Below are 27,087 nucleotides of genomic sequence, written 5' to 3' on the forward strand. Positions count from 1 at the left end.
ACCTAGACCGGTGACAAGGGGACGTCCTCTAGACCGGTGACAGTGACAAGAGGACGTCCTCTACACCTAGACCGGTGACAAGGGGACGTCCTCTACACCTAGACCGGTGACAAGGGGACGTCCTCTACACCTAGACCGGTGACAAGGGGACGTCCTCTACACCTAGACCGGTGACAAGGGGACGTCCTCTACACCTAGACCGGTGACAAGGGGACGTCCTCTACACCTAGACCGGTGACAAGGGGACTTCCTCTAGACCGGTGACAGTGACAAGAGGACGTCCTCTACACCTAGACCGGTGACAAGGGGACGTCCTCTACACCTAGACCGGTGACAGTGACAAGGGGACGTCCTCTACACCTAGACCGGTGACAAGGGGACGTCCTCTAGACCGGTGACAGTGACAAGAGGACGTCCTCTACACCTAGACCGGTGACAAGGGGACGTCCTCTACACCTAGACCGGTGACAAGGGGACGTCCTCTACACCTAGACCTGTGACGGTGACAAGGGGACGTCCTCTACACCTAGACCGGTGACAACGGGACGTCCTCTACACCTAGACCGGTGACAAGGAGACGTCCTCTACACCTAGACCGGTGACAAGGAGATGTCCTCTACACCTAGACCTGTGACGGTGACAAGGGGACGTCCTCTACACCTAGACCGGTGACAAGGGGACGTCCTCTAGACCGGTGACAAGGAGACGTCCTCTAGACCGGTGACAAGGGGACGTCCTCTACACCTAGACCGGTGACAAGGAGACGTCCTCTACACCTAGACCGGTGACAAGGGGACGTCCTCTACACCTAGACCGGTGACAAGGGGACGTCCTCTACACCTAGACCTGTGACGGTGACAAGGGGACGTCCTCTACACCTAGACCGGTGACAAGGGGACGTCCTCTACACCTAGACCGGTGACAAGGAGACGTCCTCTACACCTAGACCTGTGACGGTGACAAGGGGACATCCTCTAGACCGGTGACAAGGGGACGTCCTCTACACCTAGACCGGTGATAAGGAGACGTCCTCTACACCTAGACCTGTGACGGTGACAAGGAGACGTCCTCTACACCTAGACCGGTGACAAGGAGACGTCCTCTACACCTAGACCGGTGACAAGGAGACGTCCTCTACACCTAGACCAGGGGACAGTGACAAGGGGACATCCTCTACACCTAGACCAGGGACAAGGGGACGTCCTCTAGACCGGTGACAGGGACAAGGGGACGTCCTCTACGCCTAGACCAATGACAAGGGGACGTCCTCTACACCTAGACCAGTGACAGGGAGATGTCCTCTACACCTAGACCAGTGACAAGGGGACGTCTTCTAGACCGGTGACAGGGACAAGGGGACGTCCTCTACGCCTAGACCAATGACAAGGGGACGTCCTCTACACCTAGACCAGTGACAGGGGGATGTCCTCTACACCTAGACCTCTACGTCTGGATGAGAGAAAGTTTCACCAGAAACATAGAAGGGGATTCTTCACAGTAAGAACAGCGAGGCTCTGGAACCCTCTGCCTCAGGACGTGGTGATGGCGGATTCATTGCACAAGCTCAAAGAGAGCCTGGATGCCTTTCTTGAAGAGAACAACATTACAGGTTATGGACTCTAGATTACAGGGACACGTTGATCCAGGGTTTTATACTGACTGACAGATTGGATTCGGGAAGGAATTTTTCCCCTGAAATGGGGCAATTGGCCGGAGCCTCATGGGGTTTTTTTGCCTTCCTCTGGATCAGCATTGTAGGGTTACAATCTACTATGTAGCTACAGTCGGACATTGTTCTTTCTCACATGTACAGGCTTTAGTAGGCGAAAGGAGGAGACAATCACGTGGGTGAGAGGGAGGACTTTAATAACGGCTGCACATGGCAGAGAAGGTGCCCGAACCAGCAGGACACGGTGACAGTGCGCACAATGTACCACAGTGTGAACCAGATCCATCACCTCCCGGCTACTAATAGTTCAAGTTTTAGTTCCCTCCCCCACCTCATGCATATGGCTATATTACAGCTGTGTACAGCCTCACAGTAGTGCTCTTATGGATTCCATACAACCCAAGCAGTCCACAGCATCGGTCACATGTACAGGCCTTCAATATTCTTCTGCCATTACCAGCACGATGAGTGAGCTCCAGCCAGTGAACGGGTGAGAGCCTTGGCCATGACCCGTCTGGTCATTGTACTGTTCCCATAAGAAGCCGCTCTTGATGTACTGTCTATATAGATTGGAGATCAGGTTGGTGCGAAGCTCCCGGTACAAGCCTAGTGCCCGCTCCCGATAGGGTCCATCCAGCTGACTGTACCTGTGCAGGGCACTGACCAGCAGGTAATTGATATTAATCCATATGGGGCCCCTCCAGTAGGGGGGGTCGTGTTCTGTGTTACGCTGCATAAACATTGGACTGCTCTTCGACAAGGATCGGATACCGTACGGCGTCCACAACCTGTCCGCATCTCTCACATGATCCATAAGGCGACCGAGCTTTGGGGAGTCCGGAGATAGTACCTGTAACAGGAAGGGGAAGAGGGAGACGTAGCCAAGGGCACCCACAAACTGCAGTTTTGGGGATTTTCTCACTACTCTAATCAATCTTGGAGGTGGGACACTGCGAGGGTCTTGACCAGGAACTGGCCGAAAATGCTCCCATTCCAAGGCCACATTCTGGGTGTGATTGCCGTAATCTGCATAGGCTCCAAGTCGCTCAGACCAATGGAGCTTGTCCAATAAAGAGTTGTCTGCGAGTGCCATGTGATACTCCTTATAGCGCGCCCCATCTTCTCCAAGCAGATCGCTAATGGTGGCCATTACTTCAGATGCCAAGGTCATCCAACAGCGCAGGTCGACGTGACGTTCATCATCAGATGGATGCGATGCTCGAGGATAGTCATCCAAGCCAGAGGTTAGAGTCTTGGGGTTCAGGAAACGTAAGGTGTCCCGATCCCTTCCACGCCACCGGTAGGTATACGGGAGAAGCCCATTCTGAGTGTTGTTGAACCAGCTGTACCAGGTCTGCAAGCGAGGATAGGCTCTGCGAAGAAGCTGCAGCCCCTCAGATGACACTTCCCTGTCCGCCAGCAGCTGCCGCAAAGCCAAGAACAGGGTGGGGGGGTTGGCATTTTCATCCCACTGAACTACAAATTCAGCTGGAACTTTACTACGAGCCTCAGGTCCCAGGATCTGCTCACGAGGAATCCAGCCATCTGCATTCATCAAGTCCAGCCAATGTGCGAGGGACTGCCAGGCCAATGGGGGGCTCCACCGAGCAATAAGCAACAAATGGAAACCTTCATCCCACAGGAAGCCTCGGGGAAAGAATGAGCGGGATGGGACGGCAGTATAGAGGGGGGCCGGGGGATAGGAGGCAGGTTCTGGGTTGTACCGCGATCGAACTAAGGAGCTACCATAGAAGTAGCCCATCCCACCCAACATGTTGGACAAGGCAGCTTGGGCAAAGGACACTTGCTCCGCAATAAAACCTTTTTCCTCAAGACGGAACCGTTCCCGGAAGCGATCCTCCATGGTTTTCTTGTGCTTCTCCAGTTCAGTAGAGAAAGCAACACCAGAGAGTGGTCCGGGCCGCTGAGCGAAGCTGTCCGACTCGAACAGGATCTCCACCTGAGCGGGAAGATACAGGGTGACCTGGTGAATTATAATGTGTGAGTGGTCGGAGCCGGGATGGGATGGGGGATGATGGATATCCAGGCCAAAGTAGCGGCGCTTGGGCCCAGTATCGGCTGCAGGGTGGCTGAAGCGGTCCCTCATACTGCTCCGAACAACGTCCGTGATGTGGTGGAGTCCGGGGCAAACCGTCACCAGATGGTTGTAGCTGTGAAGAGAGAAGAGCGGGTCAGCCCGGGAGTGGAGGGGACTATCGCTACCTCCTATACAGGGCCTTGTAAAAGTCCTCACCCCCCTGTATACTCCTCATATTGTATTATATATCCCCTCATTCATGTATCATATACATATATAATACAGTATGAGGAGTATACAGGGGGTGAAGACTTTTGCACCTCACTGGTCAGATGATTATTGGATTACAATGTTGATAATTATCTGATACTTTGTGTTGTTATTGCCGAAAATCTCCAGAAAATCCATTGTAGTTTGGTTGGGACAAAATGCAACAAAGGTGAAGGGGTGTGAGGACTTTTACAAGTAACTGTATATGTGACCCTACAGAAAAGGTCTCCTATATAAGTGCCCCTATAGAAGGGAAGCTATAGGTGGCCTTACAGAAGAGCAGTCACGCCCTCTATACCGGCCCCTATATCTATACTGGGTGACCCCTGAGGACATCACAGAGCGTTGGGACTATGTACCTTATATGTCCGCTGGCGCCTCCTTGGGCCCTGGGAATGTGGATAGTGAACCTGCCGAGCTCTTCAGATGTGCCCGTCACCGAGCTTAGCCGACCACTGCCATCCACATGAGGGGTCAGCGAGCCCTGACCATCTGTGGCCACATAGAAAAAGATGGACACCAGCTGGGCCGGGGATGAGGGATCCTAAGGGGAGAGAAAAGTGGTCATCACATGGAAGATAACAGGTCATATGTCGTCACCCAGCCTATCATCACCCGGCACAGGCCACGTCACCCAGCCTATCATCACCCGGCACAGGCCACGTCACCCAGCCTATCACCACCCGGCACAGGCCACGTCACCCAGCCTATCGTCACCCGGCACAGGCCACGTCACCCAGCCTATCGTCACCCGGCACAGGCCACGTCACCCAGCCTATCGTCACCCGGCACAGGCCACGTCACCCAGCCTATCGTCACCTGGCACAGGCGACGTCACCCACAGCCTATCGTCACCCGGCACAGGCCACGTCACCCAGCCTATCGTCACCCGGCACAGGCCACGTCACCCAGCCTATCGTCACCTGGCACAGGCGACGTCACCCAGCCTATCGTCACCCGGCACAGGCCACGTCACCCAGCCTATCGTCACCCGGCACAGGCCACGTCACCCAGCCTATCGTCACCCGGCACAGGCCACGTCACCCAGCCTATCATCACCTGGCACAGGCCACATCAACCAGTCTATCATCACCCGGTACAGACCATATCACCAAGCCTATCATCACCCGGCCTATCATCACCCGGCACAGGCCACTTCACCTAGCCTATCATCACCCGGCACAGACCACCTCACCCAGCCTATCATCACCCGATACACACCAGGTCACACAGCCTATCAACACCCAGCACAGGCCACGTCACTCAGCCTATCATCAACCAGCACAGGTCACTTTACCCCACCTATCATCACCCGGCACAGACCATATCACCCAGCCTATAATCACCCCGCACAGGCCACGTCACCCAGCCTATCATCACCCTGCACACACCATGTCACCCAGCCTATCATTACCCAGCCTATCATCACCCGGCACAGGCCACTTCACCCAGCCTATCATCAGCCGATACACACCAGGTCACACAGCCTATCAACACCCAGCACAGGCCACGTCACCTGGCACAGGCCATGTCACCCAGCCTATCATCACCAGGCACAAGCCACGTCGCCCAGCCTATCATCACCTGGCACAGGCCATGTCACCCAGCCTATCATCACCTGGCACAGGCCACGTCGCCCAGCCTATCATCACCTGGCACAGGCCACGTCGCCCAGCCTATCATCACCTGGCACAGGCCACGTCGCCCAGCCTATCATCACCTGGCACAGGCCACGTCACCCAGCCTATCATCACCCGGCACAGGCCACTTCACCTAGCCTATCATCACCCGGCACAGACCCTATCACCACTCAGCCTATCATCACCCGGCACAGGCCACGTGGCCCAGCCTATCATCACCCGGCACAGACCGTATCACCCAGCCTATCATCACCCCGCACAGGCCACGTCACCCAGCCTATCATTACCCAGCCTATCAACACCCGGCACAGGCCACGTCACCCAGCCTATCATTACCCAGCCTATCATCACCCAGCACAGGCCACGTCACCCAGCCTATCATCAACCAGCACAGGTCACTTTACCCCACCTATCATCACCCGGCACAGACCATATCATCCAGCCTATCATCACCCGCCACAGAACATATCACCCAACCTATCATCACCCCGCACACACCACGTCACCAAGCCTATCATCACCTGGCACAGGCCACTTCACATAGCCTATCAACACCCTGCACAGACTATATCACCCAGCCTACAGTGCCTACAAGTAGTATTCAACCCCCTGTAGATTTAGCAGGTTTGATAAGATGCAAATAAGTTGGAGCCTTCAAACTTCAAACAAGAGCAGGATTTAGTAACAGATACATAAATCTTACAAACCAAAAAGTTCTGTTGCTCAGGTAAATTTTAATAAATGTTAAACATAAAAGTGTGGGTCAATTATTATTCAACCTCTAGGTGTAATATTTTGTGGAATAACCCTTGTTTGCAATTCCAGCTAATAATCGTCTTTTATAAGACCTGATCAGGCCGGCACAGGTCTCTGGAGTTATCTTGGCCCACTCCTCCATGCAGATCTTCTCCAAGTTATCTAGGTTCTTTGGGTGTCTCATGTGGACTTTAATCTTGAGCTCCTTCCACAAGTTTTCAATTGGGTTAAGGTCAGGAGACTGACTAGGCCACTGCAACACCTTGGTTTTTTCCCTCTTGAACCAGGCCTTAGTTTTCTTGGCTGTGTGCTTTGGGTCGTTGTCTTGTTGGAAGATGAAATGACGACCAATCTTAAGATCCTTGATGGAGGAGCGGAGGTTCTTGGCCAAAATCTCCAGGTAGGCCGTGCTATCCATCTTCCCATGGATGCGGACCAGATGGCCAGGCCCCTTGGCTGAGAAGCAGCCCCACAGCATGATGCTGCCACCACCATGCTTGACTGTAGGGATGGTATTCTTGGGGTCGTATGCAGTGCCATCCAGTCTCCAAACGTCACGTGTGTGGTTGGCACCAAAGATCTCGATCTTGGTCTCATCAGACCAGAGAACCTTGAACCAGTCTGTCTCAGAGTCCTCCAAGTGATCATGAGCAAACTGTAGACGAGCCTTGACATGACGCTTTGAAAGTAAAGGTACCTTACGGGCTCGTCTGGAACGGAGACCATTGCGGTGGAGTACGTTACTTATGGTATTGAGTAAAACCAATGTCCCCACTGCCATGAGATCTTCCCGGAGCTCCTTCCTTGTTGTCCTTGGGTTAGCCTTGACTCTTCGGACAAGCCTGGCCTCGGCACGGGAGGAAACTTTCAAAGGCTGTCCAGGCCGTAGAAGGCTAACAGTAGTTCCATAAGCCTTCCACTTCCGGATGATGCTCCCAACAGTGGAGACAGGTAGGCCCAACTCCTTGGAAAGGGTTTTGTACCCCTTGGCAGCCTTGTGACCCTCCACCATCTTGTCTCTGATGGCCTTGGAATGCTCCTTTGTCTTTCCCATGTTGACCATGTATGAGTGCTGGTCACAAGTTTGGGGAGGGTCTTAAATAGTCAGAAAAGGCTGGAAAAAGAGAGAATTAATCCAAACATGTGAAGCTCATTGTTCTTTGTGCCTGAACTACTTCTTAATACTTTAGGGGAACCAAACAGAATTCTGGTGGTTTGAGGGGTTGAATAATAAATGACCCTCGGAAGAAACTTTTCACAATTTAAAAAAAAAATTAACAAAGAAATAACATTCTGCTGCAGAGCATTTCACACGTCCAGGCTGATCTACAGTCCAAATGTCACAATGCCAAGTTACTGCAGAATGTGTAAACCTGCTAAATCTGCAGGGGGTTGAATACTACTTGTAGGCACTGTATCATCACCCGGCACAGGCCACGTCACCCTGTGTGTCATCACCCAGTACTAATGTAATGAGTTCTCACATTGGGGGTCCCCACAATTCTCCAGCTCCAGTCTCCTCCGTGGTGACCTCCGGGTCTCTTCACAAACTCCGTCCTCAGAGTGAACCCCTTGTCATTAATCTCCTGAATACCGAAGTTCACTCCATCGTGCATCAGCCACCCATACCGCGACAGACCATCACCCTGTTCACATGTGTGACGGAGAGACGGGGACCCTGACTGTGAGAGCCACATCAAGCCTGAACACAAGGAAGGGACATGTTATTGAGGGGGTACAGATTATACAGGGGGCGAAGGCTATATGGGGGAGGGGGTACTCAGGATATATAGTGGAGGCACAGGTTATACAGGGGGGTGCAGGTTATATGGGGGGGGTGCAGGTTATACAGGGGAGAGGTGCAGGTTATCCGGGGGGGAAGAGGTGCAGGTTATACAGGGGAGAGCACAGGTTATACTGGAGGTTCGCAGGTTATACCTGTGACCACAGAACGTGGACTCCGTGTCTTCATGCCTAAGTAAACCTGTGGCCTGTAGGATCCCCAGAAGAGGTCAGGAGAGGCCTCGGGAGAGGAGCTGTTAGGGGTCAGGATGGGCGGCGCAGGGTGCAGGGTCACCACCCTTACTGACTGTCTCCACTTCATGTAACTGCCATAGCCAAAGGCACCAAGACCAATGACACAAGACAAGATGGCGACCAGCAGGACGCGGCCCCACTCTCGACCAGGGGCAGGAGGTGGTTTTCTGGAGGGAGGGGGACGATGCTCAGACCCGCCATGACGCCTCCGGTCCCGTGTCATCCTGGAGAACTGAAGGAGAAAAGCTGTGAACAACGACAACTCCCAGTAGACTGCTCACGTGACAGCAACAAGGCTGATCATAAACCACAACGTAACGAGCGGCGCGGCGACTATCCCAGTCATGTGATACGTCTCCTCATGTCATGTGATACGTCTGTGCTGCTTCATAGATACATGTAATAGGTCTGAGCAGGACGATACGTCTTCATTGTGCGATGCGTCTGCGCTGTGCGATACGTGTGTGATACCTCTGCGCTGTGCGATACGTGTGTGATACGTCTGCGCTGTGCGATACTCTGCATTCTGTGATACGTCTGCGCTGTGTGATACGTGTGTGATACGTCTGCGCTGTGCGATACTCTGCATTCTGTGATACGTCTGCGCTGTGTGATACATCTGCGCTGTGTGATACGTCTACGCTGTGCGATATGTGTGTGATACGTCTGTGCTGTGTGACCCGTCTGCGCTGTGCGACACGTCTGCAGTGTGTGATACGCCTGCGCTGTGAGATACGTCTGCGCTGTGCGATACGCCTGCGCTGTGCGATACGTCTGCGCTGTGAGATACGTCTGCGCTGTGAGATACGTCTGCGCTGTGCGATACGTCTGCAGTGTGTGATACGTCTGCGCTGTGTGAATCGTGTGTGATACGTTAGCGCTGTGCGATACGTCTGCGCTGTGCGATACGTGTGTGATACGTCTGCTCTGTGTGATACATCTGCGCTATGTGATACGTCTGCATTCTGTGATACATCTGCGCTGTGCGATACGCCTGCGCTGTGCGATACGTCTGCGCTGTGTGATAAGTGTGATACGTCTGCGCTGTGCGATACGTCTGCAGTGTGTGATAAGTCTGTGCTCTGTGAAACATCTGCGCTGTGTGATACGTGTGTGATACGTCTGCGCTGTGCGATACGCCTGCGCTCTGCGATACGCCTGCGCTCTGCGATACGCCTGCGCTCTGCGATACGCCTGCGCTCTGCGATACGTCTGCGCTCTGCGATACGTCTGCGCTCTGCGATACGTCTGCGCTCTGCGATACGTCTGCGCTGTGTGATAAGTGTGATACGTCTGCGCTGTGCGATACGTCTGCAGTGTGTGATAAGTCTGTGCTCTGAAACATCTGCGCTGTGTGATACGTGTGTGATACGTCTGCGCTGTGCGATACTCTGCATTCTGTGATACGTCTGCGCTGTGTGATACATCTGCGCTGTGTGATACGTCTACGCTGTGCGATATGTGTGTGATACGCCTGCGCTGTGAGATACGTCTGCGCTGTGCGATACGCCTGCGCTGTGCGATACGTCTGCGCTGTGAGATACGTCTGCGCTGTGAGATACGTCTGCGCTGTGCGATACGTCTGCAGTGTGTGATACGTCTGCGCTGTGTGAATCGTGTGTGATACGTTAGCGCTGTGCGATACGTCTGCGCTGTGCGATACGTGTGTGATACGTCTGCTCTGTGTGATACATCTGCGCTATGTGATACGTCTGCATTCTGTGATACATCTGCGCTGTGCGATACGCCTGCGCTGTGCGATACGTCTGCGCTGTGTGATAAGTGTGATACGTCTGCGCTGTGCGATACGTCTGCAGTGTGTGATAAGTCTGTGCTCTGTGAAACATCTGCGCTGTGTGATACGTGTGTGATACGTCTGCGCTGTGCGATACGCCTGCGCTGTGCGATACGCCTGCGCTCTGCGATACGCCTGCGCTCTGCGATACGCCTGCGCTCTGCGATACGTCTGCGCTCTGCGATACGTCTGCGCTCTGCGATACGTCTGCGCTCTGCGATACGTCTGCGCTGTGTGATAAGTGTGATACGTCTGCGCTGTGCGATACGTCTGCAGTGTGTGATAAGTCTGTGCTCTGTGAAACATCTGCGCTGTGTGATACGTGTGTGATACGCCTGCGCTCTGCGATACGCCTGCGCTCTGCGATACGCCTGCGCTCTGCGATACGCCTGCGCTCTGCGATACGTCTGCGCTCTGCGATACGTCTGCGCTCTGCGATACGTCTGCGCTGTGTGATACGTCTGCGCTGTGCGATACGTGTGTGATACGTCTGCTCTGTGTGATACGTCTGCATTCTGTGATACATCTGCGCTGTGTGATACGTCTGCATTCTGTGATACGTCTGCGCTGTGCGATACGTCTGCGCTGTGTGAATCGTGTGTGATACGTCTGCGCTGTGTGATACGTCTGCGCTGTGTGATACGTCTGCATTCTGTGATACGCCTGCGCTGTGCGACACGCCTGTGCTGTGCGATACGTCTGCAGTGTGTGATAAGTCTGTGCTCTGTGATACGTCTGCGCTGTGTGATACGTCTGCGCTGTGCGATACGTCTGCGCTGTGCGATACGTCTGCGCTGTGCGATACGTCTGCGTTCTGTGATACGTCTGCGCTGTGCGATACGTCTACGCTGTGCGATACGTCTGCGCTGTGTGAAACGTCTGCGCTGTGCGATACGTCTGCGCTGTGCGATACGTCTGCGCTGTGTGATACGTCTGCGCTGTGTGATACGTCTGCGCTGTGTGATACGTCTGCGCTGTGTGATACGTTGCGTGATACGTCTCCGCTGTGTGATACGTCTGCGCTGTGTGAATCATGTGTGATGCGTCTGCAGTGTGTGATACGTCTGCGCTGTGTGATACGTCTGCGCTGTGTGAATTGTGTGTGATACGTCTGCGCTGTGTGAATCGTGTGTGATACGTCTCCGCTGTGTGATACGTCTGCGCTGTGTGAATCATGTGTGATACGTCTGCGCTGTGTGATACGTCTGCGCTGTGTGAATTGTGTGTGATACGTCTGCGCTGTGAAATACGTCTGCGCTGTGTGAATTGTGTGTGATACGTCTGCGCTGTGAGATACGTCTGTGCTGTGTGAAACGTCTGCGCTGTGTGAACCGTGTGTGATACGTCTGCAGTGTGTGATACATGTGCGCTGTGTGACGTGTTTGATACGTCTGCGCTGTGTGATATGTGTGTGATAGGTCTGCGCCGTGTGATGTGTGTGATACATCTGCGCTGTGAGATACGTCTGCGCTGTGTGATACGTGTGTGATACATCTGCGCTGTGTGATACATCTGCATTCTGTGATACGTCTGCGCTGTGTGATACGTCTGCGCTGTGAGATACGTCTGCAGTGTGTGATATGTCTGCGCTGTGTGAAACGTCTGCAGTGTGCGATACGTCTGCACTGTGCGATACGTCTGTGCTGTGTGAATCGTGTGTGATACGTCTCCGCTGTGTGATACGTCTGCGCTGTGTGAATCATGTGTGATGCGTCTGCAGTGTGTGATACGTCTGCGCTGTGTGATACGTCTGCGCTGTGTGAATTGTGTGTGATACGTCTGCGCTGTGAAATACGTCTGCGCTGTGTGAATCATGTGTGATACGTCTGCGCTGTGTGATACGTCTGCGCTGTGTGAATTGTGTGTGATACGTCTGCGCTGTGAAATACGTCTGCGCTGTGTGAATTGTGTGTGATACGTCTGCGCTGTGAAATACGTCTGCGCTGTGTGAATTGTGTGTGATACGTCTGCGCTGTGAAATACGTCTGCGCTGTGTGAATTGTGTGTGAAACGTCTGCGCTGTGTGAACCGTGTGTGATACGTCTGCAGTGTGTGATACATGTGCGCTGTGTGACGTGTGTGATACGTCTGCGCTGTGTGATATGTGTGTGATAGGTCTGCGCCGTGTGATGTGTGTGATACATCTGCGCTGTGAGATACGTCTGCGCTGTGTGATACGTGTGTGATACATCTGCGCTGTGTGATACATCTGCATTCTGTGATACGTCTGCGCTGTGAGATACGTCTGCAGTGTGTGATATGTCTGCGCTGTGTGAAACGTCTGCAGTGTGCGATACGTCTGCACTGTGCGATACGTCTGTGCTGTGTGAATCGTGTGTGATGCGTCTGCGCTGTGTGATACGTCTGCGCTGTGTGAATTGTGTGTGATACGTCTGCGCTGTGTGAATCGTGTGTGATACGTCTCCGCTGTGTGATACGTCTGCGCTGTGTGAATCATGTGTGATACGTCTGCGCTGTGTGATACGTCTGCGCTGTGTGAATTGTGTGTGATACGTCTGCGCTGTGAAATACGTCTGCGCTGTGTGAATTGTGTGTGATACGTCTGCGCTGTGAGATACGTCTGCGCTGTGTGAAACGTCTGCGCTGTGTGAACCGTGTGTGATACGTCTGCAGTGTGTGATACATGTGCGCTGTGTGACGTGTGTGATACGTCTGCGCTGTGTGATACGTCTGCGCTGTGTGATATGTGTGTGATACGTCTGCAGTGTGTGATATGTGTGTGATACGTCTGCGCTGTGTGATACATGTGTAATACGCCTGCGCTGTGCGATACGTCTGCGCTGTGCGATACGTCTGCGCTGTGCGATATGTCTGCGCTGTGCGATACGTCTGCGCTGTGTGAATCGTGTGTGATACGTCTGCGCTGTGAGATATGTGTGTGATACATCTGCGCTGTGTGATACGTCTGCGCTGTGCGATACGTCTGCGCTGTGCGATACGTCTGCATTCTGTGATACGTCTGCGCTGTGCGATACGTCTGCGCTATACATCTGCGCTATGTGATACGTCTGCATTCTGTGATACATCTGCGCTGTGCGATACGCCTGCGCTGTGCGATACGTCTGCAGTGTGTGATAAGTCTGTGCTCTGTGAAACATCTGCGCTGTGTGATACGTGTGTGATACGTCTGCGCTGTGCGATACGTCTGCGCTGTGCGATACGTCTGCGCTGTGCGATACGTGTGTGATACGTCTGCTCTGTGTGATACGTCTGCGCTGTGTGATACGTCTGCATTCTGTGATACAGCTGCGCTGTGTGATACGTCTGCATTCTGTGATACGTCTGCGCTGTGCGATACGTCTGCGATGTGTGAATCGTGTGTGATACGTCTGCGCTGTGTGATACGTCTGCATTCTGTGATACATCTGTGCTGTGTGATACGTCTGCATTCTGTGATACGCCTGCGCTGTGCGATACGCCTGCGCTGTGCGATACGTCTGCAGTGTGCGATAAGTCTGCGCTCTGCGATACGTCTGCGCTCTGCGATACGTCTGCGCTCTGCGATACGTCTGCGCTCTGCGATACGTCTGCAGTGTGTGATACGTCTGCGCTGTGTGATACACCTGTGCTGTGCGATACGTCTGCGCTGTGCGATACGTCTGCGCTGTGCGATACGTGTGTGATACGTCTGCGCTGTGTGATACGTCTGCATTCTGTGATATGTCTGCGCTGTGCGATACGTGTGCGATACGTCCGCGCTGTGATACGTCTGTGCTCTGTGATACGCCTGCGCTGTGCGATACGCCTGCATTCTGTGATACGTCTGCGCTGTGCGATACGTCTGCGCTGTGCGATACGTCTGCGCTGTGCGATACGTCTGCGCTGTGCGATACGTCTGCGCTGTGCGATACGTCTGCATTCTGTGATACATCTGCGCTGTTTGATACATCTGCGCTGTGAGGTACGTCTGCGCTGTGTGATACGTCTGCACTGTGCGATACGTCTGCATTCTGTGATACGTCTGCGCTGTGTGATACGTCTGCGCTGTGCGATACGTGTGATACATCTGCGCTGTGTGAGTCGTCTGTGCTGTGTGATACGTGTGAGATACGTCTGCAGTGTGTGATATGTCTGCGCTGTGTGATATATGTGTGATACGTCTGCGCTGTGTGATACACCTGTGCTGTGCAATACGTCTGCGCTGTGCGATACGTCTGCGCTGTGCGATACGTCTGCATTCTGTGATACGTCTGCGCTGTGCGATACGTCTGCGCTGTGCGATACGTGTGAGATACGTCTGCAGTGTGTGATACGTCTGCGCTGTGTGATATGTGTGTGATACGTCTGCGCTGTGTGATACACCTGTGCTGTGCGATACGTCTGCGCTGTGCGATACGTCTTCGCTGTGTGATATGTGTGTGATACGTCTGCGCTGTGTGACACACCTGTGCTGTGCGATACGTCTGCGCTGTGCGATACGTCTGCGCTGTGTGATATGTGTGTGATACGTCTGCGCTGTGCGATACGTCTGCATTCTGTGATACGTCTGCGCTGTGTGAATCGTGTGTGATACGTCTGCGCTGTGTGATACGTCCGCGCTGTGAGATATGTGTGTGATACATCTGCGCTGTGTGAAACGTCTGCGCTGTGTGAATCGTGTGTGATACGTCTGCGCTGTGAGATATGACTGCGCTGTGTGATATGCATGTGAAACGTCTGCGCCGTGTGATGTGTGTGATACATCTGCGCTGTGAGATACGTCTGCGCTGTGTGATACGTCTGCGCTGTGTGATACATCTGCATTCTGTGATACGTCTGTGCTGTGTGATACGTCTGCAGTGTGTGATATGTCTGCGCTGTGTGAAACGTCTGCAGTGTGTGATACGTCTCCGCTGTGTGATACGTCTGCGCTGTGTGAATCGTGTGTGATACGTCTCCGCTGTGTGATACGTCTGCGCTGTGTGAATCGTGTGTGATACGTCTCCGCTGTGTGATACGTCTGCGCTGTGTGAATCGTGTGTGATACGTCTCCGCTGTGTGATACGTCTGCGCTGTGTGAATCGTGTGTGATACGTCTGCGCTGTGCGATACGTCTGCGCTGTGCGATACGTGTGTGATACGTCTGCGCTGTGTGATACGTCTGCATTCTGTGATATGTCTGCGCTGTGCGATACGTGTGCGATACGTCTGCGCTGTGATACGTCTGTGCTCTGTGATACACCTGCGCTGTGCGATACGCCTGCATTCTGTGATACGTCTGCGCTGTGCGATACGTCTGTGCTGTGCGATACGTGTGTGATACGTCTGCATTCTGTGATACGTCTGCGCTGTGCGATACGTCTGCGCTGTGCGATACGTCTGCGCTGTGCGATACGTCTGCGCTGTGCGATACGTCTGCGCTGTGCGATACGTCTGCATTCTGTGATACATCTGCGCTGTGAGGTACGTCTGTGCTGTGCGATACGTGTGTGATACGTCTGCATTCTGTGATACGTCTGCGCTGTGCGATACGTCTGCGCTGTGCGATACGTCTGCGCTGTGCGATACGTCTGCATTCTGTGATACGTCTGAGATACGTCTGCAGTGTGTGATATGTCTGCGCTGTGTGATATGTGTGTGATACGTCTGTGCTGTGTGATATGTGTGTGATACGTCTGCGCTGTGTGATACACCTGTGCTGTGCGATACGTCTGTGCTGTGCGATACGTCTGCGCTGTGCGATACGTCTGCGCTGTGCGATACGTCTGCGCTGTGCGATACGTCTGCATTCTGTGATACTTCTGCATTGTGATACGTCTGCGCTGTGCGATACGTCTGCGCTGTGCGATACGTGTGAGATACGTCTGCAGTGTGTGATACGTCTGCGCTGTGTGATACACCTGTGCTGTGCGATACGTCTGCGCTGTGCGATACGTCTGCGCTGTGTGATATGTGTGTGATACGTCTGCGCTGTGTGATACACCTGTGCTGTGCGATACGTCTGCGCTGAGCGATACGTCTGCGCTGTGCGATACGTCTGCGCTGTGCGATACGTCTGCGCTGTGCGATACGTCTGCGCTGTGTGAATCGTGTGTGATACGTCTGCGCTGTGTGATACGTCCGCGCTGTGAGATATGTGTGTGATACATCTGCGCTGTGTGATACGTCTGCGCTGTGTGAAACGTCTGCGCTGTGTGAATCGTGTGCGATACGTCTGCGCTGTGCGATACGTCTGCGCTGTGCGATACGTCTGCATTCTGTGATACGTCTGCGCTGTGCGATACGTCTGCGCTGTGCGATACGTCTGCGCTGTGTGAATCGTGTGTGATACGTCTGCGCTGTGTGATACGTTCGCGCTGTGAGATATGTGTGTGATACATCTGCGCTGTGTGATACGTCTGCGCTGTGTGAAACGTCTGCGCTGTGTGAATCGTGTGCGATACGTCTGCGCTGTGCGATACGTCTGCATTCTGTGATACGTCTGCGCTGTGCGATACTTCTGCGCTGTGTGATATGTCTGCGCTGTGTGATACGTCTGCGCTGTGTGAATCGTGTGTGATACGTCTGCGCTGTGTGATACGTCCGCGCTGTGAGATATGTGTGTGATACATCTGCGCTGTGTGAAACGTCTGCGCTGTGTGAATCGTGTGTGATACGTCTGCGCTGTGTGAAACGTCTGCGCCGTGTGATGTGTGTGATACATCTGCGCTGTGAGATACGTCTGCGCTGTGTGATACGTGTGTGATATGTCTGCGCTGTGTGATACATCTGCATTCTGTGATACGTCTGTGCTGTGTGATACGTCTGCAGTGTGTGATATGTCTGCGCTGTGTGAAACGTCTGCAGTGTGCGATACGTCTGTGCTGTGTGAATCGTGTGTGATACGTCTCCGCTGTGTGATACGTCTGCGCTGTGTGAATCATGTGTGATGCGTCTGCAGTGAGTGATACGTCTGCGCTGTGTGATACGTCTGCGCTGTGTGAATTGTGTGTGATACGTCTGCGCTGTGTGAATCGTGTGTGATACGTCTGCGCTGTGTGATACATCTGCGCTGTGTGAATTGTGTGTGATACGTCTGCGCTGTGTGAATCGTGTGATACGTCTCCGCTGTGTGATACGTCTGCGCTGTGTGAATCGTGTGTGATACGTCTGCGCTGTGTGATACGTCTGCGCTGTGTGAATTGTGTGTGATACGTCTGCGCTGTGAGATACGTCTGCGCTGTGTGAACCGTGTGTGATACGTCTGCAGTGTGTGATACGTCTGCGCTGTGTGATACATCTGCATTCTGTGATAAGTCTGTGCTGTGTGATACGTCTGCAGTGTGTGATATGTCTGCGCTGTGTGATATGTGTGTGATACGTCTGCGCTGTGTGATACAGCTGTGCTGTGTGATACGCCTGTGCTGTGCGATACGTCTGCGCTGTGTGATACGCCTGTGCTGTGCGATACGTCTGCGCTGTGCGATACCTCTGCGCTGTGCGATACGTCTGCGCTGTGCGATACGTCTGCGCTGTGCGATACGTCTGCGCTGTGCGATACGTCTGCGCTGTGCGATACCTCTGCGCTGTGCGATACGTCTGCGCTGTGCGATACGTCTGCGCTGTGCGATACGTCTGCATTCTGTGATACGTCTGCGCTGTGCGATACGTCTGCGCTGTGTGATATGTCTGCGCTGTGTGAATCGTGTGTGATACGTCCGCGCTGTGAGATATGTGTGTGATACGTCTGCGCTGTGCGATACGTCTGCGCTGTGTGAATCGTGTGCGATACGTCTGCGCTGTGCGATACGTCTACGCTGTGCGATACGTCTGCATTCTGTGATACGTCTGCGCTGTGCGATACGTCTGCGCTGTGTGAATCGTGTGTGATACGTCTGCGCTGTGTGATACGTCCGCGCTGTGTGATACGTTTGCGCTGTGCGATACGTCTGCGCTGTGTGATACGTCTGCGCTGTGTGATACGTCTGCGCTGTGTGAATCGTGTGTGATACGTCTGCGCTGTGTGATACGTCCGCGCTGTGAGATATGTGTGTGATACATCTGCGCTGTGTGATACGTCTGCGCTGTGTGAAACGTCTGCGCTGTGTGAATCGTGTGTGATACGTCTGCGCTGTGAGATACGACTGCGCTGTGTGATATGTGTGTGATACGTCTGCGCCGTGTGATGTGTGTGATACATCTGCGCTGTGAGATACGTCTGCGCCGTGTGATACGTCTGCGCTGTGTGATACATCTGCATTCTGTGATACGTCTGCGCTGTGTGAAACGTCTGCGCTGTGTGATACGTCTGTGCTGTGTGAATCGTGTGTGATACGTCTCCGCTGTGTGAATCATGTGTGATGCGTCTGCAGTGTGTGATACGTCTGCGCTGTGTGATACGTCTGCGCTGTGTGAATTGTGTGTGATACGTCTGCGCTGTGTGAATCGTGTGTGATACGTCTCCGCTGTGTGATACGTCTGCGCTGTGTGATACGTCTGCGCTGTGTGATACGTCTGCGCTGTGTGAATCGTGTGTGATACGTCTGCGCTGTGTGAATTGTGTGTGAAACGTCTGCGCTGTGTGATACGTCTGCGCTGTGTGAATCGTGTGTGATACGTCTGCGCTGTGTGATACGTCCGCGCTGTGCGATACGTCTGCGCTGTGTGATACGTTTGCGCTGTGCGATACGTCTGCGCTGTGTGATACGTCTGCGCTGTGTGATACGTCTGCGCTGTGTGAATCGTGTGTGATACGTCTGCGCTGTGTGATACGTCCGCGCTGTGAGATATGTGTGTGATACATCTGCGCTGTGTGATACGTCTGCGCTGTGTGAAACGTCTGCGCTGTGTGAATCGTGTGTGATACGTCTGCGCTGTGAGATACGACTGCGCTGTGTGATATGTGTGTGATACGTCTGCGCCGTGTGATGTGTGTGATACATCTGCGCTGTGAGATACGTCTGCGCTGTGTGATACGTGTGTGATACGTCTGCGCTGTGTGATACATCTGCATTCTGTGATACGTCTGTGCTGTGTGATACGTCTGCGCTGTGTGAAACGTCTGCAGTGTGCGATACGTCTGTGCTGTGTGAATCGTGTGTGATACGTCTCCGCTGTGTGATACGTCTGCGCTGTGTGAATTGTGTGTGATACGTCTGCGCTGTGTGAATCGTGTGTGATACGTCTGCGCTGTGTGAATTGTGTGTGAAACGTCTGCGCTGTGTGATACGTCTGCGCTGTGTGATATGTGTGATACGTCTGCGCTGTGCGATACGTCTGCGCTGTGCGATACGTCTGCGCTGTGCGATACGTCTGCGCTGTGCGATACGTCTGCGCTGTGCGATACGTCTGCGCTGTGCGATACGTCTGCATTCTGTGAGACGTCTGCGCTGTGCGATACGTGTGTGATACATCTGCGCTGTGTGATACGTCTGCATTCTGTGATATGTCTGCGCTGTGAGATACGTCTGCAGTGTGTGATATGTCTGCGCTGTGTGATAAGTGTGTGATACGTCCGCGCTGTGAGATATGTGTGTGATACGTCTGCATTCTGTGATACGTCTGCGCTGTGCGATATGTGTGTGATACGTCTGCATTCTGTGATACGTCTGCGCTGTGCGATACGTCTGCGCTGTGTGAATCGTGTGTGATACGTCTGCGCTGTGTGATACGTCCGCGCTGTGAGATATGTGTGTGAAACGTCTGCGCTGTGTGATACGTCTGTGCTGTGTGAATCATGTGTGATACGTCTGCAGTGTGTGATACGTCTGCGCTGTGTGATACGTCTGCGCTGTGTGAATTGTGTGTGATACGTCTGCGCTGTGTGATACGTCTGCACTGGGTGATATGTGTGTGATACGTCTGCAGTGTGTGATACATCTGCATCCTGTGATACGTCTGCGCTGTGTGAATCGTGTGTGATACATCTGCAGTGTGTGATATGAGTGTGATACGTCTGCGCTGTGTGATATGTATGTGATACGTCTGCAGTGTGTGATACGTCTGCACTGTGTGATATGTGTGTGATACGTCTGCGCTGTGTGATATGTGTGTGATACGTCTGCGCTGTGTGATATGTGTGTGATACGTCTGCAGTGTGTGATACGTCTGCGCTGTGTGATATGTGTGTGATACGTCTGCGCTCTGTGATACGTCTGTGCGATACGTCTGAGCTGTGCGAATCGTGTGTGATACGTCTGCGCTGTGATACATGTGTGATACGTCTGCGCTGTTTGATGTGTGTGATACGTCTGCGCTGTGTGATATGTGTGTGATACGTCTGCGCTGTGTGATATGTGTGTGATACGTCTGCAGTGTGTGATACGTCTGCGCTGTGTGATATGTGTGTGATACGTCTGCGCTCTGTGATACGTCTGTGCGATACGTCTGAGCTGTGCGAATCGTGTGTGATACGTCTGCGCTGTGATACATGTGTGATACGTCTGCGCTGTGTGATATGTGTGTGATACGTCTGCACTGTGTGATATGTGTGTGATACGTCTGCGCTGTGTGATATGTGTGTGATACGTCTGCAGTGTGTGATACGTCTGCACTGTGTGATATGTGTGTGATACGTCTGCGCTGTGTGATATGTGTGTGATACGTCTGCAGTGTGTGATACGTCTGCACTGTGTGATATGTGTGTGATACGTCTGCGCTGTGTGATATGTGTGCGATACGTCTGAGCTGTGTGAATCGTGTGTGATACGTCTGCGCTGTGTGATACGTCTGCGCTGTGTGATATATGTGTGATACGTCTGCGCTGTGTGATATGTGTGTGATACGTCTGCGCTGTGTGATATGTGTGTGATACGTCTGCGCTGTGTGATATGTGTGTGATACGTCTGCGCTGTGTGATATGTGTGTGATACGTCTGCGCTGTGTGATGTGTGTGATACGTCTGCGCTGTGTGATGTGTGTGATACGTCTGCGCTGTGTGATATGTGTGTGATACGTCTGCGCTGTGTGATATGTGTGTGATACGTCTGCGCTGTGTGATATGTGTGTGATACGTCTGCGCTGTGTGATATGTGTGTGATACGTCTGCAGTGTGTGATACGTCTGCACTGTGTGATATGTGTGTGATACGTCTGCGCTCTGTGATACGTCTGTGCGATACGTCTGAGCTGTGTGAATCGTGTGTGATATGTCTGCGCTGTGTGATACATGTGTGATACGTCTGAGCTGTGTGATACGTCTGTGCTGTGTGATACATCTGCATTCTGTGATACGTCTGCGCTGTGTGATACGTCTGCGCTGTGTGATACGTCTGCGCTGTGTGATACGTCTGCGCTGTGTGATACGTCTGCGCTGTGTGATACGTCTGCGCTGTGTGATACGTCTGCGCTGTGTGATACGTCTGCGCTGTGTGATACGTCTGCGCTGTGTGATACGTCTGCGCTGTGTGATACGTCTGCGCTGTGTGATACGTCTGCGCTGTGTGATACGTCTGCGCTGTGTGATACATCTGCATTCTGTGATACGTCTGCGCTGTGTGATACGTCTGTGCTGTGTGATACGTCTGTGCTGTGTGATACATCTGCATTCTGTGATACGTCTGCGCTGTGTGATACGTCTGTGCTGTGTGATACGTCTGTGCTGTGTGATACATCTGCATTCTGTGATACGTCTGTGCTGTGTGATACGTCTGTGCTGTGTGATACGTCTGTGCTGTGTGAAACGTCTGCATTCTGTGATACGTCTGTGCTGTGTGATACGTCTGTGCTGTGTGATACATCTGCATTCTGTGATACGTCTGTGCTGTGTGATACGTCTGTGCTGTGTGATACATCTGTGCTGTGCGATACGTCTGTGCTGTGTGATACATCTGCATTCTGTGATACGTCTGTGCTGTGTGATACGTCTGCGCTGTGTGATACGTCTGTGCTGTGTGATACGTCTGCGCTGTGCGATACGTCTGTGCTGTGTGATACGTCTGTGCTGTGTGATACGTCTGCGCTGTGCGATACGTCTGTGCTGTGTGATACGTCTGTGCTGTGTGATACGTCTGCGCTGTGCGATACGTCTGTGCTGTGTGATACATCTGTGCTGTGTGATACGTCTGCGCTGTGTGATACGTCTGCAGTGTGTGATACGTCTGTGCTGTGTGATACGTCTGCGCTGTGTGATACGTCTGCGCTGTGTGATACGTCTGCGCTGTGTGAAACGTCTGCAGTGTGCGATACGTCTGTGCTGTGTGATACGTCTGTGCTGTGTGATACGTCTGTGCTGTGTGATACGTCTGTGCTGTGTGATACATCTGCATTCTGTGATACGTCTGTGCTGTGTGATACGTCTGTGCTGTGTGATACGTCTGTGCTGTGTGATACATCTGCATTCTGTGATACGTCTGTGCTGTGTGATACGTCTGCGCTGTGTGATACGTCTGAGCTGTGTGATACGTCTGAGCTGTGTGATACGTCTGTGCTGTGTGATACATCTGCATTCTGTGATACATCTGCATTCTGTGATACGTCTGTGCTGTGTGATACGTCTGCGCTGTGTGATACGTCTGCGCTGTGTGATACGTCTGCGCTGTGTGATACGTCTGCGCTGTGTGAAACGTCTGCAGTGTGCGATACGTCTGTGCTGTGTGATACATCTGCATTCTGTGATACGTCTGTGCTGTGTGATACGTCTGCGCTGTGTGATACGTCTGTGCTGTGTGATACATCTGCATTCTGTGATAAGTCTGTGCTGTGTGATACGTCTGCGCTGTGTGATACGTCTGCGCTGTGTGATACGTCTGCGCTGTGTGATACGTCTGTGCTGTGTGATACGTCTGCGCTGTGTGATACGTCTGCGCTGTGTGATACGTCTGCGCTGTGTGATACGTCTGTGCTGTGTGATACGTCTGCGCTGTGTGATACATCTGCGCTGTGTGATACATCTGTGCTGTGTGATACGTCTGCGCTGTGTGATACGTCTGTGCTGTGTGATACGTCTGTGCTGTGTGATACGTCTGCGCTGTGTGATACGTCTGCGCTGTGTGATACGTCTGAGCTGTGTGATACGTCTGTGCTGTGTGATACGTCTGTGCTGTGTGATACATCTGCATTCTGTGATACATCTGCATTCTGTGATACGTCTGCGCTGTGTGAAACGTCTGTGCTGTGTGATACGTCTGTGCTGTGTGAAACGTCTGTGCTGTGTGAAACGTCTGCAGTGTGCGATACGTCTGTGCTGTGTGATACATCTGCATTCTGTGATACGTCTGCGCTGTGTGATACGTCTGTGCTGTGTGATACGTCTGTGCTGTGTGATACATCTGCGCTGTGTGATACATCTGTGCTGTGTGATACGTCTGCGCTGTGTGATACGTCTGCAGTGTGTGATATGTCTGCGCTGTGTGATATGTGTGTGATACGTCTGTGCTGTGTGATACGTCTGTGCTGTGTGATACGTCTGCGCTGTGTGATACGTCTGTGCTGTGTGATACATCTGCATTCTGTGATACGTCTGCGCTGTGTGATACGTCTGTGCTGTGTGATACGTCTGTGCTGTGTGATACATCTGCGCTGTGTGATACATCTGTGCTGTGTGATACGTCTGCGCTGTGTGATACGTCTGCAGTGTGTGATATGTCTGCGCTGTGTGATATGTGTGTGATACGTCTGTGCTGTGTGATACGTCTGTGCTGTGTGATACGTCTGCGCTGTGTGATACGTCTGTGCTGTGTGATACATCTGCATTCTGTGATACGTCTGCGCTGTGTGATACGTCTGTGCTGTGTGATACGTCTGTGCTGTGTGATACATCTGCGCTGTGTGATACATCTGTGCTGTGTGATACGTCTGCGCTGTGTGATACGTCTGCAGTGTGTGATACGTCTGCGCTGTGTGATACGTCTGTGCTGTGTGATACGTCTGTGCTGTGTGATACGTCTGTGCTGTGTGATACGTCTGTGCTGTGTGATACGTCTGTGCTGTGTGATACATCTGTGCTGTGCGATACGTCTGTGCTGTGCGATACATCTGTGCTGTGCGATACATCTGTGCTGTGTGATACGTCTGTGCTGTGTGATACGTCTGCGCTGTGTGATACGTCTGCGCTGTGTGATACGTCTGCGCTGTGTGATACGTCTGCGCTGTGTGATACGTCTGCGCTGTGTGATACGTCTGCGCTGTGTGATACGTCTGCGCTGTGTGAAACGTCTGCAGTGTGCGATACGTCTGTGCTGTGTGATACATCTGCATTCTGTGATACGTCTGTGCTGTGTGATACGTCTGTGCTGTGTGATACGTCTGTGCTGTGTGAAACGTCTGTGCTGTGTGAAACGTCTGCAGTGTGCGATACGTCTGTGCTGTGTGACACATCTGCATTCTGTGATACGTCTGTGCTGTGTGATACGTCTGTGCTGTGTGATACGTCTGCGCTGTGTGATACGTCTGCGCTGTGTGATACGTCTGCGCTGTGTGATACGTCTGTGCTGTGTGATACGTCTGTGCTGTGTGATACGTCTGTGCTGTGTGATACGTCTGTGCTGTGTGATACGTCTGCGCTGTGTGATACGTCTGCGCTGTGTGATACATCTGTGCTGTGTGATACATCTGTGCTGTGTGATACATCTGTGCTGTGTGATACGTCTGCGCTGTGTGATACGTCTGTGCTGTGTGATACATCTGCATTCTGTGATACGTCTGTGCTGTGTGATACGTCTGCGCTGTGTGATACGTCTGTGCTGTGTGATACATCTGTGCTGTGTGATACATCTGTGCTGTGTGATACATCTGTGCTGTGTGATACGTCTGCGCTGTGTGATACGTCTGTGCTGTGTGATACATCTGCATTCTGTGATACGTCTGTGCTGTGTGATACGTCTGCGCTGTGTGATACGTCTGCGCTGTGTGATACGTCTGCGCTGTGTGATACGTCTGCGCTGTGTGATACGTCTGTGCTGTGTGATACATCTGCATTCTGTGATACGTCTGTGCTGTGTGATACGTCTGTGCTGTGTGATACGTCTGCGCTGTGTGATACGTCTGCGCTGTGTGATACATCTGTGCTGTGCGATACGTCTGTGCTGTGTGATACGTCTGCGCTGTGTGATACGTCTGCGCTGTGTGATACGTCTGCGCTGTGTGATACGTCTGTGCTGTGTGATACATCTGCATTCTGTGATACGTCTGTGCTGTGTGATACGTCTGCGCTGTGTGATACGTCTGCGCTGTGTGATACGTCTGCGCTGTGTGATACATCTGCATTCTGTGATACGTCTGTGCTGTGTGATACGTCTGTGCTGTGTGATACGTCTGTGCTGTGTGATACATCTGCATTCTGTGATACGTCTGTGCTGTGTGATACGTCTGTGCTGTGTGATACGTCTGTGCTGTGTGATACGTCTGTGCTGTGTGATACGTCTGTGCTGTGTGATACATCTGTGCTGTGTGATACGTCTGCGCTGTGTGATACGTCTGCAGTGTGTGATATGTCTGCGCTGTGTGATATGTGTGTGATACGTCTGTGCTGTGTGATACGTCTGTGCTGTGCGATACGTCTGCGCTGTGCGATACATCTGTGCTGTGCGATACGTCTGCGCTGTGTGATACATCTGCATTCTGTGATACGTCTGCGCTGTGTGAATCGTGTGTGATACGTCTGCGCTGTGTGATATGTGTGTGATACGTCTGCGCTGTGTGATACGTCTGCGCTGTGTGATACGTCTGTGCTGTGTGATACATCTGCATTCTGTGATACGTCTGTGCTGTGTGATACGTCTGTGCTGTGTGATACGTCTGCGCTGTGTGATACGTCTGCGCTGTGTGATACATCTGTGCTGTGCGATACGTCTGTGCTGTGTGATACGTCTGCGCTGTGTGATACGTCTGCGCTGTGTGATACGTCTGCGCTGTGTGATACGTCTGTGCTGTGTGATACATCTGCATTCTGTGATACGTCTGTGCTGTGTGATACGTCTGTGCTGTGTGATACGTCTGCGCTGTGTGATACGTCTGCGCTGTGTGATACGTCTGCGCTGTGTGATACGTCTGCGCTGTGTGATACGTCTGCGCTGTGTGATACGTCTGCGCTGTGTGATACATCTGCATTCTGTGATACGTCTGTGCTGTGTGATACGTCTGTGCTGTGTGATACGTCTGTGCTGTGTGATACATCTGCATTCTGTGATACGTCTGTGCTGTGTGATACGTCTGTGCTGTGTGATACGTCTGTGCTGTGTGATACATCTGTGCTGTGTGATACGTCTGCGCTGTGTGATACGTCTGCAGTGTGTGATATGTCTGCGCTGTGTGATATGTGTGTGATACGTCTGTGCTGTGTGATACGTCTGTGCTGTGTGATACGTCTGTGCTGTGTGATACGTCTGTGCTGTGTGATACGTCTGTGCTGTGTGATACGTCTGTGCTGTGTGATACGTCTGTGCTGTGTGATACGTCTGTGCTGTGTGATACGTCTGCGCTGTGTGATACGTCTGCGCTGTGTGATACGTCTGCAGTGTGTGATACGTCTGCAGTGTGTGATATGTCTGCGCTGTGTGATATGTGTGTGATACGTCTGCGCTGTGCGATACATCTGTGCTGTGCGATACGTCTGCGCTGTGTGATACATCTGCATTCTGTGATACGTCTGCGCTGTGTGAATCGTGTGTGATACGTCTGCGCTGTGTGATATGTGTGTGATACGTCTGCGCTGTGCGTTACGTCTGCGCCGTGTCATGTGACTGGCGTCTTCTCCTGATGGATCAGTCACCTGAGCTCATGTCCCCTCTACATGTCCAGCAGTCTCCTAAAGACCAGAGATGAAGTTGGAGCTCCGGTTGCCCGAAGTGCATCGGCCGATCGCCCAATATATAGAGCGATAGCTGCCCTGGGGGCTGTTGCCGGGTAACAGAGACCCGGCTGATACTTACCGGTCACCGCGCTTCCTGATTGGCTGAGCGGAAGCCGGAAGAGCCGAATAACACGTTGACATGGAACCCGGAAAAGGGCGGCGCCATCTTACTACT

General features: G+C 52.6%; 1 protein-coding gene across 1 annotated transcript; it reads right to left on the reverse strand.

Annotated features, from left to right (window-relative positions):
• Positions 1-1,878: 1,878 nt before the first annotated feature.
• On the reverse strand, positions 1,879-27,064 carry MOGS (mannosyl-oligosaccharide glucosidase). Its single transcript, XM_075261281.1, has 5 exons — positions 26,992-27,064; positions 8,312-8,642; positions 7,858-8,075; positions 4,337-4,521; positions 1,879-3,840 (listed from the first exon to the last, which is right to left on the reverse strand). Exons 2-5 carry the CDS (start codon positions 8,631-8,633, stop codon positions 2,106-2,108), a joined length of 2,460 nt encoding a protein of 819 aa, XP_075117382.1. The 5' UTR covers positions 8,634-8,642; positions 26,992-27,064; the 3' UTR covers positions 1,879-2,105.
• Positions 27,065-27,087: the final 23 nt, after the last annotated feature.

This window comes from Leptodactylus fuscus, unplaced genomic scaffold (genome assembly GCF_031893055.1).
Source record: "Leptodactylus fuscus isolate aLepFus1 unplaced genomic scaffold, aLepFus1.hap2 HAP2_SCAFFOLD_102, whole genome shotgun sequence".
NCBI classification, from domain to species: Eukaryota; Metazoa; Chordata; class Amphibia; order Anura; family Leptodactylidae; genus Leptodactylus; species Leptodactylus fuscus.

Bases quoted from the DNA above. Each gene is read 5' to 3' on its own strand.
- MOGS (XM_075261281.1), bottom strand. From the start codon at position 8,633: ATGACACGGGACCGGAGGCGTCATGGCGGGTCTGAGCATCGTCCCCCT. The intron at 8,076-8,311 runs GTATAACCTGCG...CCTTGTGTTCAG, and splicing joins TCCACGTTCTGTGGTCACAG to GCTTGATGTGGCTCTCACAG. The intron at 3,841-4,336 runs GTACATAGTCCC...CTCTCTTCACAG, and splicing joins GGCGCCAGCGGACATATAAG to CTACAACCATCTGGTGACGG.